Source organism: Sorghum bicolor, chromosome 1 (genome assembly GCF_000003195.3).
Source record: "Sorghum bicolor cultivar BTx623 chromosome 1, Sorghum_bicolor_NCBIv3, whole genome shotgun sequence".
Lineage (NCBI taxonomy): Eukaryota > Viridiplantae > Streptophyta > Magnoliopsida > Poales > Poaceae > Sorghum > Sorghum bicolor.
Window position 1 is genome coordinate 69479773 of NC_012870.2, and position 14362 is coordinate 69494134.

Below are 14362 nucleotides of genomic sequence, written 5' to 3' on the forward strand. Positions count from 1 at the left end.
ACAAAAGTGAGTTATTTTTCTAAAAATTTTTAAACTGGCCTAAAATATTATGCAAGAAGAGTCGTGCCGACCGCGAACACACGCATACTCCCTCCGTCCTCACAAATAAATACATTTTTTACGGATACAATTTATGTTTAATCATTTATTTTATTTAATTTTTTATACAAATAATAATATAGATAAATTATTTTAAAAATACATCTAACAATAAAATAAGTTATAAAAAATAAACAATTTTTATTATTTTTTTAAAATAAAACTAACGGTCAAATATGAATAACAGAAGTTAAAAAAATACGTTTATTTATGAGTGAGAGGGAGTACGACTGAGTCGGTGGAGGTTAAAATAAGGGCTGTCGTGTCGTCATGTAACGGGCCACGTACCTCTCGCCCGTCGACGTTCTGCCATGTCACTCCGACTGCACGACGTGGGCCTTGTGTAGTTACCGCCAAAATCCAAAAAATTTTCAAAATTTCTCGTCACATCAAATCTTGCGGCACATGTATAAAACACTAAATATAGATGAAAACAAAAACTAATTATACAGTTTGATTGTAAATCGCGAGACGAATTTTTTGACTCTAGTTAGTTTATAATTAGACAATATTTGCCACAAACAAACGAAAGTGCTACAGTAGCGAAATCTAAAAGAATTTCGCATCGGTCTTGTTTAGTTTCCAAATTTTTTTAAGATTTTCTATCACATCGAATCTTGCAACACATACATGGTGTATTAAATATATATGAAAATAAAAACTAATTGTACAGTTCATCTGTAAATCGCGAGACGAATCTTTTAAACCTAATTACTCTATAATTAAATAATATTTGTAAAATAAAAACGAAAATACTACCGTATCGCTTTTCGAGAACTGAACAAGGCCTAAACAAGTGGCCTACAACACAAGATACTTCCCCCGGACGCCAAGCAGTAGCGCAAGCCAGCAATCGACAGAGCCCAGATCCAGATCCCCGGCGGCCCCACGAGGCCACAGCCACGAGCACCTGCGCCACCACCCAAATGCTCGCTGCTCAGTGGGATCCAGCCGTTGGCCAGCCCACCAGTACCCGGCCGAACCAGAACCCGACTCCCCCCCTGCGGTGCTGCGTCCCATCAATCAATCGCCGTTTTTTTGCTCAAAAAAAAAAATCAATCAATCAATCAATCGCCGTTCTCGCGCGACCCCCCGGATTTGGCCCTCCTCGGCTCCTCCCCTCTATCGCCCTCGCTCTACGCGACGAGACGAGGCCTCCCCGTCCCCTGTCCCCGTCCCGCCCCGCCCCTCTACGCGCCTGCTGCCTACGCCTCCTTTTCCCCCAACCCCAGCCAGCCCACCCACAAGAGTAGGAGGAATCAATCCGCCCCATGCCCACATCCGTCGCCACGCACGCATCCCTCCTCCTCAAAGCCGCAGCCGCCAAGCCCTTCTTCTCCCCCCGCGCGGCGGCCCGGATCCACGCCCCCGCCCCTTCTCCTCACCCTCCTCCGCCCGCCGGCCGCCGCCTGCCGACCACGGCGCCCGCTCTCGCCGCCGCAGCCCGCCGGTTCCGGTGGCCGTCGGCGGCGCGGGGGCTGTGCGCCGCGCCGCATTCCGGCGGCGAGGCGATGGGATCTGAGGCGGGGGTCGGGGCCAGGAAGAGGCCGGTGCCGGCGGTGAACGGGCTCGCCAAGGACGTGCCGGCGGTGAACGGGATGACCAAGGAGGAGCCCGCCACCGCGCCGCCCAGGCTGCTCACGCTGCCCACCGTGCTTACTATTGGCCGCGTCGCTGCCGTGCCGCTCCTGATCAGCAGTAAGTTAATCCTGTTTATTTTCTTTTACCTTTTCTTTTTCCTCTGCTTCTGCTGGTTGGATCATGACGTGTTGGCGGGTGCATACGGGAAGTTTGGTTTCTTTCTTTTTGGCGCTTTTCGTTTGTATATGTAGTAAATGTTGGAAGCCTGCGGTGGTGATGAAGTCTTCGACTGAGTAGGAGAAAAACTATAACAAGTAAAGCCTAAAAAGGCCACTTTCGTTGCAAGTTTGTTGCTGGAACAAATTCATCGAATTATTTATTCACTAATGAGAAACAGTGACAGATGCCGGAGGTGTTATATGAATGTTTTTAACCTCCCTAAGGCCTTGTTTAGTTTGTGGAAAATTTTGGATTTCGCTACTGTAGCACTTTTGTTTGTTTGTGGCAAATATTATCCAATCATAGACTAACTAGGATCAAAAGATTCGTCTCGCGATTTACAGGTAAACTGTGTAATTAGTTTTTGTTTTCATCTATATTTAATGCTTCATGCATGTGCCGCAAGATTCGATGTGACGGGGAATCGAACTAAACAAGGCCTCACTGTCTTCAATCTTGAACTGCCAGTACATACGTGTAACTTCCACAAACAATTTATGTTCGCCTGTACATACGTGTAACTTCCACAAACAATTTATGTTCGCCTTAACTACCTACGAAAATAGTTTATGATCCAAGTTGCCCATAACCTTGGGGGTTCAGGACTGTGGCACACAACTAAAGGTTTGGTGTTTCTTAAATTACACAATGGCCCACTCCTTAATAAACCCAACCTGCAGTGCCTGGCCAGCACCTTCCACAACCTGCACATCAAGCTGTATGAGGTGGTTGTGGTGGAAGAGATGCTGCCCAGATACTATAGTCTGGCCTTATACTGAAGTCTCTTGAAAGTTGTATTAGGTCTTAGGATCAGAAAAATTGTGGCTATGTGCTACAGCACGTAAACCTCAGGGATCTTTTATGGAGCTTAAACAGCAAAATTTGTGGTTACCGCAATTTTATCAATTTCATTGTGAAATGATGCTGGTTGAAACATGTGTAGCCATTGCCAGTCTTCATAAGTCCAAGTGCTAACAGCCCAAAGTTTTATTGAAATGACTATGCACATGCATTGTTTTTTAGCTCTTGTTGATGCACGGAGTCAGTGCAGCTATTAAATGGATTGGCACGATACTTATCATCCATATAAAGTAAAGAAACAATACTTCACGATAATTTGCTTTTGTATATCCTAACAGCCCAAAGCTTGATTGAAATGACTTTGCACATGCATCTTCTTTTAGATCTTGCTGACGCAGAGTCGGTGCATCTATTTGGATGGACATGATAATTATCATCCATATAGAGTAAAGAAACATTACTTGTTTGGTTACCGGAGTGAGAATTGTTTGTTTTCCATAAAGGGTCCAACAACTTAATTTTCATGCAGTTGGACTTGATCACGAACCTCCTTGAGCAACTTTGTCTTTTCTTCTGCTTCTGTGTAGCAGGATTAAGCACCATGCACTATTCTTCTAACACAATATACTTCTGTTGGTTTCTGTTGGGCGCTGCTATTTATACGCGTTTACAATTTGTTATGTTTGGTGCTTATGTTCAACCTAATAGTGTTTATTTGACTCCAGATGTATTGTTTAATTGGCTTGTTTCTCTCTCTCTCTCTCTCTCTCTCTCTCCTTTTTAACCATTTGTTTTCATTTCTACCATCAACAGCTTTCTACATGGAGGGTCCATGGGCAGCTACGGCCACAACAGGCATCTTCCTTGCTGCTGCAGTCACTGATTGGCTAGATGGTTATATTGCTAGAAAGGTAGGTAAAAGATATTATCTGAATTAAATGCTAGACTGGGTTGCTGTTCCAGTGTTTTTTTACTCATTTACATTTCCTGATCCTGATGATCTGGTTTATATACAGATGCAGCTAGGAACACCTTTTGGTGCATTTCTTGATCCTGTGGCTGACAAGGTTTCTTTCTCTCTCTGCTGCCCACCATTTTCTGGCATGTTTACAACTTAACACTATCAGTTCTCAAAAGATAAGCTACTCACAGGATCTAACTTTATTGCTCTAATTCTTTGCTGCAGCTTATGGTAGCCGCAACATTAGTTTTGCTATGCACCAAACCTTTGGAAACATCACTTCTCAATGATGGACCATGGCTTCTAACAGTCCCTTCAATTGCTATCATTGGGAGAGAGGTAGTTACTCTGCCAATCTGCATTGCCACTTCCAAAGCATTTAGTGAAACCATTTGTTAATTATTTTTTTTTTGTCTTGGTGAGGAATCATAGATCTGGAAATTTCAGAATGCTGTTGCGACTTATGTTGATATATATGTTTATGAATTACTGTCTGCTTAGCTGACATTATCTCTATGTTTATCCCTCAACTTACAGTTACCATCCTGGTCATTAACTTGGGGCTATTTATGAGTGTTCCCAGCTCCAGATTCTCCATGGGAATCTCTAAACACAACTAGATTCTGGTGGGAATATGACAAGAATCGTTTCTCCATTTACATTGGGAGCTAAAAAAATGCTCCCCATTCAATTCTCACCAAAACCACTCTAGAATTAGTTTCCACCTGCTCCCCACCTGAATTACTCCATCATAGAATCAGTAGCTTTACCAAACAGGTCCTATGTTGCCATAAAAGTTAAGCTAGGGAAATCATGAGATTTGTCTGATAAGTGATAACCTTCCTATGAATGTGCTATCGTGAGTGGCTTTAGAGCATCTATAGCAATCCCCTATCCATTTTCCCTTTAAATCATCTATAGTGGGAATCCCTTTTAACATACATGGGATACGAGGGATGGGTATTGCAGAAAATCTCTTTTAACATCACCCCTTTACCTCACACGACATCTGTACATGTAGACCTACATGCCAGTGGGTCAATTTATTTTTTCCTTCCTCACCATTCTCCTTTTCCTCTCCCTCTCTTCTCTCTCACGGTCACCTGATCCCTACCGAGTCACGCCTAGCACCTGGCACTGTGGCAGCATGGCACCCAACAATGCGGCCTACATGCCCACACTACTCTCTTCTCTCATGGTGTCACGTCACATAACCTGGTGCGGTGGCACGTGCTGTCCCGGTGGCGTGGTGGTTCAGTGGCACAGGGTCATGTCTGTGATGAATGTGAACAGCCGTGTTGAGCACCTGGGAAGGAATGGGGATGGAGAGCTGATCCCCTTTGCTTGAGGGAGAGTTTTTCTTAGTTGAGAATGGGAAAAGTTGATTCTGCTGTGTGGCTACGCATTTCCTCAGTCTGCTAGTGTTCTTAGTTTATGTGTCCATTTTCCTTTTTAGTAATGGATAAAAGTTGATTCTGCTGCTTTGTGGTACGAGTTAATTGCTGCTGCTATGTGCCTACGCGGTATGGGAGAGCTTGCTTGCTTGCCACGGGGTAAAAATCTGACATCACTTTTTTCTTGTCTGTTTGTATGTAGATTACAATGTCAGCTGTGAGAGAGTGGGCTGCATCTCAGAATAGCAAAGTTCTTGAGGTTCCTCTATCCTCTATTACTCTTCTGTCCATTGTATAAATAGAAGTTCAACAACTAAAGAAATTTCAACTTGCCACAACAGGCGGTTGCAGTTAACAACTTAGGGAAGTGGAAGACAGCAACACAGATGACAGCACTGACTCTGCTTCTCGCCAGCAGAGACCCAAGGTACATGAAGTTTCATTTGTCCGTGAAGTACCTTTGCTATTGTTTCCTTTTTCCAACTGATACATGGCATGGTTCGGGTTATGCACACTGTTTTGCAGTCTGCCTGCGCAAGGTGCTCTAGCTGCCCCTGGTGTTGCTCTACTTTACGTTTCCGCTGGACTCGCCATATGGTCCCTAGTGGTGTACATGAGAAAGATATGGCGGATACTTCTAAAATAGTATTAGCATATATATAGTGTAATAGAAGAAACAGAAGCAAGGCGAGGTTCCATTCATGATCGTACAACTTTTGGAAGGCTGTTTAGTTGATTTGGTAGCCTGTGCCAAAGCTGGTTGTGATCCTCATTCCTCAGTAACTTGTGCGTCATCTATTTTTGGTGGATTTGCCGCCAAATTTGCTGAAGCTGCCAGGATCCTATTAGATTCTTAGAAACAAGATATGATGTGACCCTGCGTGCGTAATCGGATTTTAGTCTGCAAGTCCAATGCAGAAGATTGTAACCTTATACGAACACAAAACCCGGAGGTTTGTGCGTGTGGAGTTCCATTGTAATCTACACATAATATCATATGCCAGGAGCATACAAGTATTCTTTTCAGGGGTGACAGTATCCCGTCTCTATGTGTACGTATCCCGTCTCCAATGTGTAAGACCCTGAAAATGACTTAGCAACTTTAGCAGTCTTTCCATCTTATTTACTCTCTACTTTTAGATAGTTTATTTGAACATGCAGCCTCTTGGTTTACAGAATCGATTGGAGTACTCTAGTATTTCTGTTGGAGGTAGTTTAGTATTTCTTTGTTAAATCTATCTTAAAGAGTTGCTAAATCAGTAAATTTGGCTAGTCTTTTTTCCTTAAGAAACACTTCACATTTTAATGAATAAAAGTTGTCACATTCTAATCAATCTTTGACCGCCAAATTTGGATTCGCAATCCAACTTATGGAAGTCTTATAAAAAAATCGGTTTCTGTAATTTATCTGGAATTTCTTATGGAAATATTATAAAAAATTGGTTTCTTTAATTTATAATATGGAATTTATTTTATGAAAAGACTGTTTAACCCACTGCCCTGCCTTTAATCGAGTAGCCGTTTAGGAAGAGGGAATGAAGCTCCCGTCGTGGCTCACCGCCGTGCCGCCGGACCCTCGGGCGTACGGCCACCTCATCCAGCTCTGCGCGGACTCCGGCCACCTCGCCGCCGGCCGCCAGCTCCACGCCCGCCTCATCGCTCTCTCAGTTACGCCGTCCAACTTCCTCGCCTCCAAGCTCATCTCCCTCTACTCCCGCACAGGACGCCTTGACGACGCACGCAGGGTGTTCGACGCCATCCCGCGTCCCAGCGTCTTCGCCTGGAACGCCATCCTCATTGCACTCTCGCTCCACTCGCCCGATCCCTCCGCCGCGGTGCGCTTCTTCGCCGCATCCGGCATCTCTCCCGACGAGATCACGCTCTCTGCGCTCCTCAAGTCGCTCGCCGAGTCCGGACCGAGGTTGTCTGCACTCGTCGCCGCGGAGTTTCACGCCGTCGCGGTCCAGCGCGGCTTTGGGGACGACCTGTTCGTGTCCAATGGTCTCATCACCGCGTACGCGAACGCCGGAGATTCGCGCTCTGCTCGCGCGGTATTTGACAAAATGCCGCAGCGAGACGTGGTGTCCTGGAACTCGTTGATATCTGCTTACGCTCGTGCAGGGTGGTACCGGGAGTGCCTGGAGCTATTTCAGGAGTTAGCGAGCGTTCATGGTGCTGGTGGTGTTAGACCCAACAGCGTCACCGTGGCTAGCATATTGCATGCTTGTGCGCAGCTCAAGGCTATCGATTATGGGGTAAGAGTGCATCGCTTTGCTGCCGAGAATGGGCTTGATATGGACGTCGCAGTGTGGAACTCAACAGTTGGGTTTTATGCCAAATGTGGAAAATTGCAGTATGCAAGAGAGTTGTTTGAAAGGATGCCCAAGAAAGATGCAGTCAGTTACAGTGCCATGATTACTGGTTACATGAACCATGGGCATGTCGACAAGGGAATGGAGCTATTCCAGCGATCAGATGCTCAAGGTATCAGCATTTGGAATGCAGTGATTGCTGGATTGGTTCAAAATGGTCGCCAGTCTGAAGTGCTTGGACTACTGAATGAGATGATTGGTTCTGGAATTCTACCCAATTCAGCCACACTTTCAATCATCATTCCTTCAGTTCATTTGTTCTCCACCCTACTGGGAGTGAAGCAAGCACATGGGTATGCGATCAGAAACAACTATGATCAGAGTATTAGTGTTGTGACTGCATTGATTGATGCTTACTCAAAGGCTGGATTTCTTGATGGGTCTCTGAGGGTCTTTAAATCAACTGGTGATAGAAGCAAAATTGTATGGACATCAATCATATCCGCTGTTGCGGCTCATGGAGAAGCTGCAGAGGCATTGTGTCTGTTCAATGAGATGGCCAATGCTCGCATCAGACCGGATACCATAGCCTTCACTGCTGTGCTTACAGCTTGTGCTTATACTGGCAAGGTAGCTGATGCGCGTAAAGTTTTTAACTCCATGCAGGTTTTGTTTGGTATCAATCCAGTGATGGAGCAATACGCCTGCATGGTTTCTGCATTCAGCCGTGCAGGAATGCTAAAGGATGCACTTGAGCTTGTCAACAGCATGCCATTTGAACCAAATGCAAAGGTCTGGGGTCCATTGCTTAACGGAGCAGCAGAATTTGGTGATGTTGAGCTTGGTAGATTTGTATTCGATCGACTATTTATAATTGAGCCTAAGAACACCGGTAATTACATTGTGATGGCAAATTTGTACTCAAATGCTGGCAAATGGGAAGAAGCTGAGATCATAAGGAGCATGATGTGGGGAGTTGGGTTGGAGAAGGTTCCTGGGTGTAGTTGGAATTGAGGGGTTTCAGTGATCTGCATGCTTTGTTGCTGCATATACATCAAGCAAGCGTGCCACAAAGCCATGTGGTTGTTGATGGATTAATTGATCTGAATTATATAAAATAGTTTGTGCACAGCCAGTGTTAGATGAAGACAAGTTTTGTTGATGGCATTCAAAAGATCTAATAGTTGAGATGTGATTATCATGCTTGAGAGCACACCTGACTTCTAGAGCTATTTGGACCACATCATTTCACTCTCAACTGTGTGGCTGGTCGTATTGATTTGATTGATTAACTAATGTAGGCCCAATACGCATAAGAATTCAAACCAATGAGAGCAACATTCCATGACCTTCTTATCTTTACAAGGTGATAGCTTCCGAAACAACAGAAGATTCTGTGAATGTAAAAACTTTGGAAGCAGTAGCAATCTAATTTGGATTTTCAGGATCTGCAGGCATAAGCTGAATCCCAGTCCTAGATGGAGCACCAAATAAGCTACATGCAGAAGGCTATTCACTGCATCAACAGAAGTTGCTCTAGTGACAGATGAAGTTTTCAATCTCTACAGTGTGGGAACACCATAGCTTTTATGTAACGATGTAGAATACAATGCATATTTCTACAGTCTATCATGCTTTTCTGAGCATATTGTTCTCTCTATTAAATCAAATGCACAGACTACTTCGCTTGTCCCTTAGACCCCACCCTATTCTGGCATTAGAATCAGAACTGCATGGAGCTAGCACAACAAGATCTGTCTTTTTGTGCCCTTGTGTGTGTGGATCAGGGTTCACATGCTTAGATCATTCTACTTCACTACTTCCCAGCTCATGAACTCCAAAAAGGAAAAGCACGCATGTAGACATGTAGTTCTCTGATTTGTACCATAGGTTGTTCTGGCCTCACTGCTAGATATCCATGACTCTTATTTCGTTGTTCCCAGGTTCATATGCTCATCACAGGCTGCACAGATGTGGCAATATGATAATGTTTCTGGTGGCATCCTTGATGAGTTGATGTGAAGCGTTCAGCCTTACAATCTTGACGTGTGGTGGTCCAGCTCACTCTGGAGCCTTGGAGTTCAAGTGAAGCTAAGTCAGTATAATCCCTGCATCTCTTTAATCATAGCATAACAACTCTGCATTCCCATCTGAGCAGACGTATATGTGGGGAAAAAAAACATAGCTCCAAAGGTGGAATATTTCATAATTAGGATTTAGGATCACAGAGTGCCTAAAAATTCCAAAAGAATTCGAAGAGTGCCTAGGCGCAGGGCCGTCGCAGGCTAGGCTACCACAAACAAAACACACACCAAGAAAGGCCAGGAGAAGCCTTTGTCACCCCCATTTCCCTTTTGGCACGACCTCTGCTGTTGGTATATTTGTAGGAAAATGGTTGGGGGTCGAAACCTGGCTAATTATGTCCAATTGTCTGTTCCTATGTCTGGATCCATATAGGTTTCAAAATGTTTTGAATAGTTCGATAGTATTATGCCTGCTGATACTGACGATACCTTTGTGCACGTGACACGCCTACCCAGCGGCATCAGTGGACAAGGAGGCGGTGTCGTCTGTGCATTGGCTTTGGCTGGCCTGCGCGCGGACGCGGAGCACCGGCATGGGCTGTGTGTGCTTGCATTCACTTGCCGGAGAAGCGCCGCGGCCATCATCGTTCGTCGCTCTCCCAGATCAGCAATGATGGTCTTTGGTACCGCGCGCTGTAATCATGTGGGGAAAAAAAAGAGAGACGTGGACCCCCAAGTAGAAGGATACTTCTGCGCTGCAGTACCTAGAAGTTACCGTTCCCAGTGGAACAGGTACAGTCCCCATCTCGTCATCTTTGTCATCCTACTTTGGTCCCTTCACACTTTCTTCTACCTGTTGCTTTTCAACGCATAGTTTTTGACTGCACGAAGCTTTAAGCCTAACCATGGCGTCAAGACTCAAGACCTTCCAGTTCGAGGCCTGGCCTCCAGTGGCAGCAGCACGAGGAGGCGAGGACCCAATACTGTGGACCGTACGGGGCCTGGCATGATCCCAGGGGGAAATGTCGCAGCTTACTGTCGGTTTTCCTCGTGCCAATTATTCGCGCATTATTCTTGGCTGTTGAGCTCGTGGGTGAAGGAATTATTCTTGGCTGTTAAGCTCTGGCTCGTCGGTGAAGGAATTTTCGTACGGTACAAGAACGGCAGCAGCAGGAGCTCATGCGGCACGAGGAGAATCTTAAGTAGGTTCACAAACGGCTCACGCTTCACAAGCATGGACGGTGCCGAATGCCAATAATCTCCGTCCACCACGTCTCCAGCCAATTCCTCTCTGCATTTGACATGGCAGGTCAGTCAGAGGTCAGTTCCCGTTAACTATATATCATATATGCTTTGTTTCACCAAACTCTGCGTGCTTATACTGTTCGTTAGCACATTATTCTTTAGAGAATACTATTTGGTAGTATATTTGAGAATCCACATGCGAGCAGGGACAGCTCAAGTGTCATTGTTATCGCTGCGCCATCTTGTCGGTTCTCTCCCCGATTCAGGTCACTTCAGTTCGGTTCAAATCGCGGGGAGCAGCACAGTCAGCTCGTGAGGCATGCAGCGCGACAAGGACGCTCTACGCGATTTTTGTCCTGGTATCATGGTACATGCTACTACGTGCACTCGTTCGTCTAGATGTACTGTATTTTTTATGTAAAAGAAACAAACGAGAAGTCGGTGGTGGCTGCCAGGCATTCTTTTCAGGCGCTGCTAAAAACCACGAGGAAAAGAAAATTCAGCAAGAGGACAGCAGGAGGGCTGGGCGGCCGGCTGGGGTCGAAGTCGAACAGCAGCAAGCGGGTTGAATGTTGAATGAACGAGCCAGACAGCCAGCAGGAGGATCGGGGCTGTCACGTGGCTTCCCTTTCTGCCGTCCGCTTGCATACATACACGATGACAGAAACCAGGATTGCAGTTTGCAAGGCCCAAGGCGGTTGCCCCACATGTCCCCTGCGACCATCTCCTTTGTTAATACTTGTATTAGCATTATTGTTAAGGGTAAGTACAGCGTTGCTTTTAGTATCGTTAGCACTCTTATCTGTACCATCTACACTGATCTGCAGCCCTGCAGGATTAGTTTTTTTAGGGTAGGGCTTGTATTCATGTGACGTGGCTGCTACAACGTTGCATTCAGGACCTTGCTTGTATTCTGACTTCTGTTACCGGGGGAAAAAGGGATCACCTATTCTCATATCCACAATTTTTCAGTGTTGCAAAAAGAAACAAGAGCAGAAAATGCTGTGACCGCAGAATGTACTGTAGTGCAGTGGAAGAGAGGGGATGTTTCCAGTGACGCCAGTAATGCACCTCACGGGTGGCGTTCACGGCCTCGCGGACAAAAAACCGGCGGCCCCTGTGGTCATCAAATCCCATGGCGCTGGTACTCCTCTCCCAGACTCCCACACCACATAGGTGCGCTGTGGGCTGTGGCGCGGTGCGCCGGGGGCGTCAGACACCTTCCACCTCAAGCCTCCTCCAATTCAGCAGCCGCTGGCCGCTGCGCCCTCCCCTGCCTGCGAGCTCAAAAGTCAGAGTCGCACGCAAGAAGCACCCGGGGCTGCCGCCAAACGCTGCAATTTACCTACCCACAGCCCAAGCAGCATCCGGTATCATATCACACGCCCATCCGCTGCCAAGCTTGAGGGGTGCGGGAAGGATCGGAGAATGGCTGCGCAGACGGTGCAATGCAGGTTGCTATGCTTGCCGGAGTTGCTTCGTTCTTTCTTGCATTCGTGGATGGTTTCATGGTTCCCTCCCAGTATCGCTTCTTTTCTTTTCTTTCGTTGGACTCTAGCATCATTCCTTTTTCTTTTGTTTTGTTTCTTTTGGAAACTGGTGCTAAGAGTATTAGTTCTTGCATCGAGCTGCTTGTTGCCTTGTTGGTGGTTCCATTGGGATCCTAGGATCAATCTCTGAGCTGCCTCTGCATTTGTGTTTCGTTGCATTGATTGCAGGGTGAGCGGTGGGGATGGTGGTGGCGGTGGCGGTGGCATGAGGACGGTGGAGTGCCTGAGGGGGAGGCTTCTTGCAGAGAGGGTGGCATCCAAGGCTGCAAAGGAGGAGGCCGACCAACTGTCCAAAAGGGTACACATCTTATCCCACCATCTGCAGCACATTCCGTACTGCTCCATCCTATTGGCTCACGTACTAATTGAACTCTTTTTCTCTGTCGATTTCATGGTCGGTTTGGGTCACAGCTGGACGAGCTAGAGAAGAAGCTCGCCGACGAGGTCAAGGTGAGGAACAAGGCGGAGAGGAGGCTGAGGAGGGCCATCAAGAAGCTGGAATCCCTCAAGATTCTGGACGTCGAGCTCTCGGACGGCTCCATTGGGTCGCTCTCCTCCAATGGCCGCTCCGGTCACCAGGCGCCGGAGGTGGAGGAAAGGAACGGCCCTGGCTCGTTGACCACTGATGGTTCTGTGCCATCCGCTCCTTCCGGAGACGCTGACGCCGACACCGACGGGAACATCGCCAGGGAATCATCGGAGGGATCATGCACTCAGGTGAATTCGTCCTCCCAGGACGGGAGCTGGTGCTCCGTTGTGTCAGAGCAATCCCGGCCTGGTTCTTGCGTGGATCTTGCTGGAAGCACCACCCACTGCAGCTCAGAGGGGAGTGGTGGTGACAATGATTCAGAGAGGTACGCGTGTAGATCAACCCAATGCCAATTGGTAGTTAATTTTCTTGTTGATAAAAAAAGTAGTAGCTTTATTCAGGGATTTGTTATTCGTTTCATAATAGTTTCTGAATTGTAGTCTTATTACTATCTTTGTCTAGAGGATTTGCCTTCTTTCAGACTTCCAGCGAGAACTATGACAGCATTCCTCCTCTTAAATGTTTGCCTTTTTTGGAGCTCCTGATGCTAGCTCCACTAGGCATCTTTCACCATGCTAGGTACAGAGGAAGCAATTAGTGCTTCCCTTCGCCTTAGAACAGAATGATTGCCTTTTAGCATAGCATGCCTGCATGGGAGGTGGACGGACATTGCCCTGCACCCAGCAGACTGAAGAAGTGAAGAGTGAAGCAAACCAACATGACAACTTCCCAAACGATTGTGCATTTGCAATTTGCAAAGCACATGACCACAAGTAACAACAAACGACAATAAGCAAATGCATTCCGTTTTTCTCTGCAGCTATAATTTGCGGTTTATTTCTCACACGTACTACTGCATATATGACTCCTGTGATGCGTTCTTGTGCCAGGCAACAACACCTTGATGCATCCAGTGGCTGTGGCTCAGCGAAATCCGAAGAAGCGTTCTACGAAAGCGACGACAGGCTAGCGCTCGTGCTGGTAGACCCCCACCTCGTTGCAGCAGCAGCAGACGACGGTCCAAGAGCGCAGGACAACGAGACGCGGGCAGGAGAGGTCCGTGCCAGCAGTCACGAGGAAGAAGAGGAGGCCAACAAGCTCGCGATCGTTCTAGCCGACCCCCAGCCTCAACCGGCCGCGGCCGCCGCCCAAACGGGGCCGCCAAAGCCGCACGGCGACGTGGAGTCCGTCCTCCTGGCGCTGCGGCGGGTGAAGGAGCAGCTGCGCTACACCATCGAGCAGCGGTCGCAGCTCGTCGTCGCCCACCAGGAACTCTACGGCCACTGAGGCCGGCCACCGGGCGCGCTGCACTACGAAACCTTGTGATTCGCCCCCTTCTACGGTGTCGAACATTCACTTGTCTGCCTGCGTGAATATTCGTACCGCTGTTTAGGGTGCATCTCTTCATTTTCAGCCGCAGTGATTCTTATACGTAGCAGTTTAGAGGGGCACCTGTAGAGAACGGAATAAGACGGCTCATGTGGAGTCACTATTTAACTTTATTTGCTTCTGTTGACTGATGAGTATATCGCAGAGAATGTGATACGGTTGTCAGAGGAAATGACAACGGCATTTTGCTGGATCTATACGATACGACCATACCGTCCCAGTAGCTTTTCACAAAATGGACCATTTATCCACTGGACG

General features: G+C 47.0%; 3 protein-coding genes across 3 annotated transcripts; all 3 read left to right on the forward strand.

Moving 5' to 3' along the window:
* Window positions 1258–6110, forward strand: LOC8081454 (cardiolipin synthase (CMP-forming), mitochondrial). Its single transcript, XM_021451433.1, has 7 exons — window positions 1258–1797; window positions 3514–3611; window positions 3717–3767; window positions 3887–4000; window positions 5258–5314; window positions 5397–5482; window positions 5581–6110. The coding sequence occupies exons 1-7, from the start codon at window positions 1371–1373 to the stop codon at window positions 5699–5701; spliced, it is 954 nt and encodes a 317-aa protein (XP_021307108.1). The 5' UTR covers window positions 1258–1370; the 3' UTR covers window positions 5702–6110.
* LOC8084892 (pentatricopeptide repeat-containing protein At2g37310) lies at window positions 6237–11591 on the forward strand. Its single transcript, XM_002465394.2, has 3 exons — window positions 6237–9462; window positions 9908–10183; window positions 10266–11591. The coding sequence occupies exon 1, from the start codon at window positions 6591–6593 to the stop codon at window positions 8379–8381; it is 1791 nt and encodes a 596-aa protein (XP_002465439.1). The 5' UTR covers window positions 6237–6590; the 3' UTR covers window positions 8382–9462; window positions 9908–10183; window positions 10266–11591.
* On the forward strand, window positions 10869–14301 carry LOC8084893. The gene is made up of 5 exons (XM_002465395.2): window positions 10869–11003; window positions 11092–12090; window positions 12355–12484; window positions 12598–13040; window positions 13606–14301. The coding sequence occupies exons 2-5, from the start codon at window positions 12065–12067 to the stop codon at window positions 14000–14002; spliced, it is 996 nt and encodes a 331-aa protein (XP_002465440.1). The 5' UTR covers window positions 10869–11003; window positions 11092–12064; the 3' UTR covers window positions 14003–14301.

Bases quoted from the DNA above. Each gene is read 5' to 3' on its own strand.
- LOC8081454 (XM_021451433.1), top strand. From the start codon at position 1,371: ATGCCCACATCCGTCGCCACGCACGCATCCCTCCTCCTCAAAGCCGCA. The intron at 1,798-3,513 runs GTAAGTTAATCC...TACCATCAACAG, and splicing joins CGTGCCGCTCCTGATCAGCA to CTTTCTACATGGAGGGTCCA. The intron at 5,483-5,580 runs GTACATGAAGTT...ACTGTTTTGCAG, and splicing joins CTCGCCAGCAGAGACCCAAG to TCTGCCTGCGCAAGGTGCTC.
- LOC8084892 (XM_002465394.2), top strand. From the start codon at position 6,591: ATGAAGCTCCCGTCGTGGCTCACCGCCGTGCCGCCGGACCCTCGGGCG.
- LOC8084893 (XM_002465395.2), top strand. From the start codon at position 12,065: ATGGCTGCGCAGACGGTGCAATGCAG. The intron at 12,091-12,354 runs GTTGCTATGCTT...CATTGATTGCAG, and splicing joins GCGCAGACGGTGCAATGCAG to GGTGAGCGGTGGGGATGGTG. The intron at 13,041-13,605 runs GTACGCGTGTAG...TTCTTGTGCCAG, and splicing joins GGTGACAATGATTCAGAGAG to GCAACAACACCTTGATGCAT.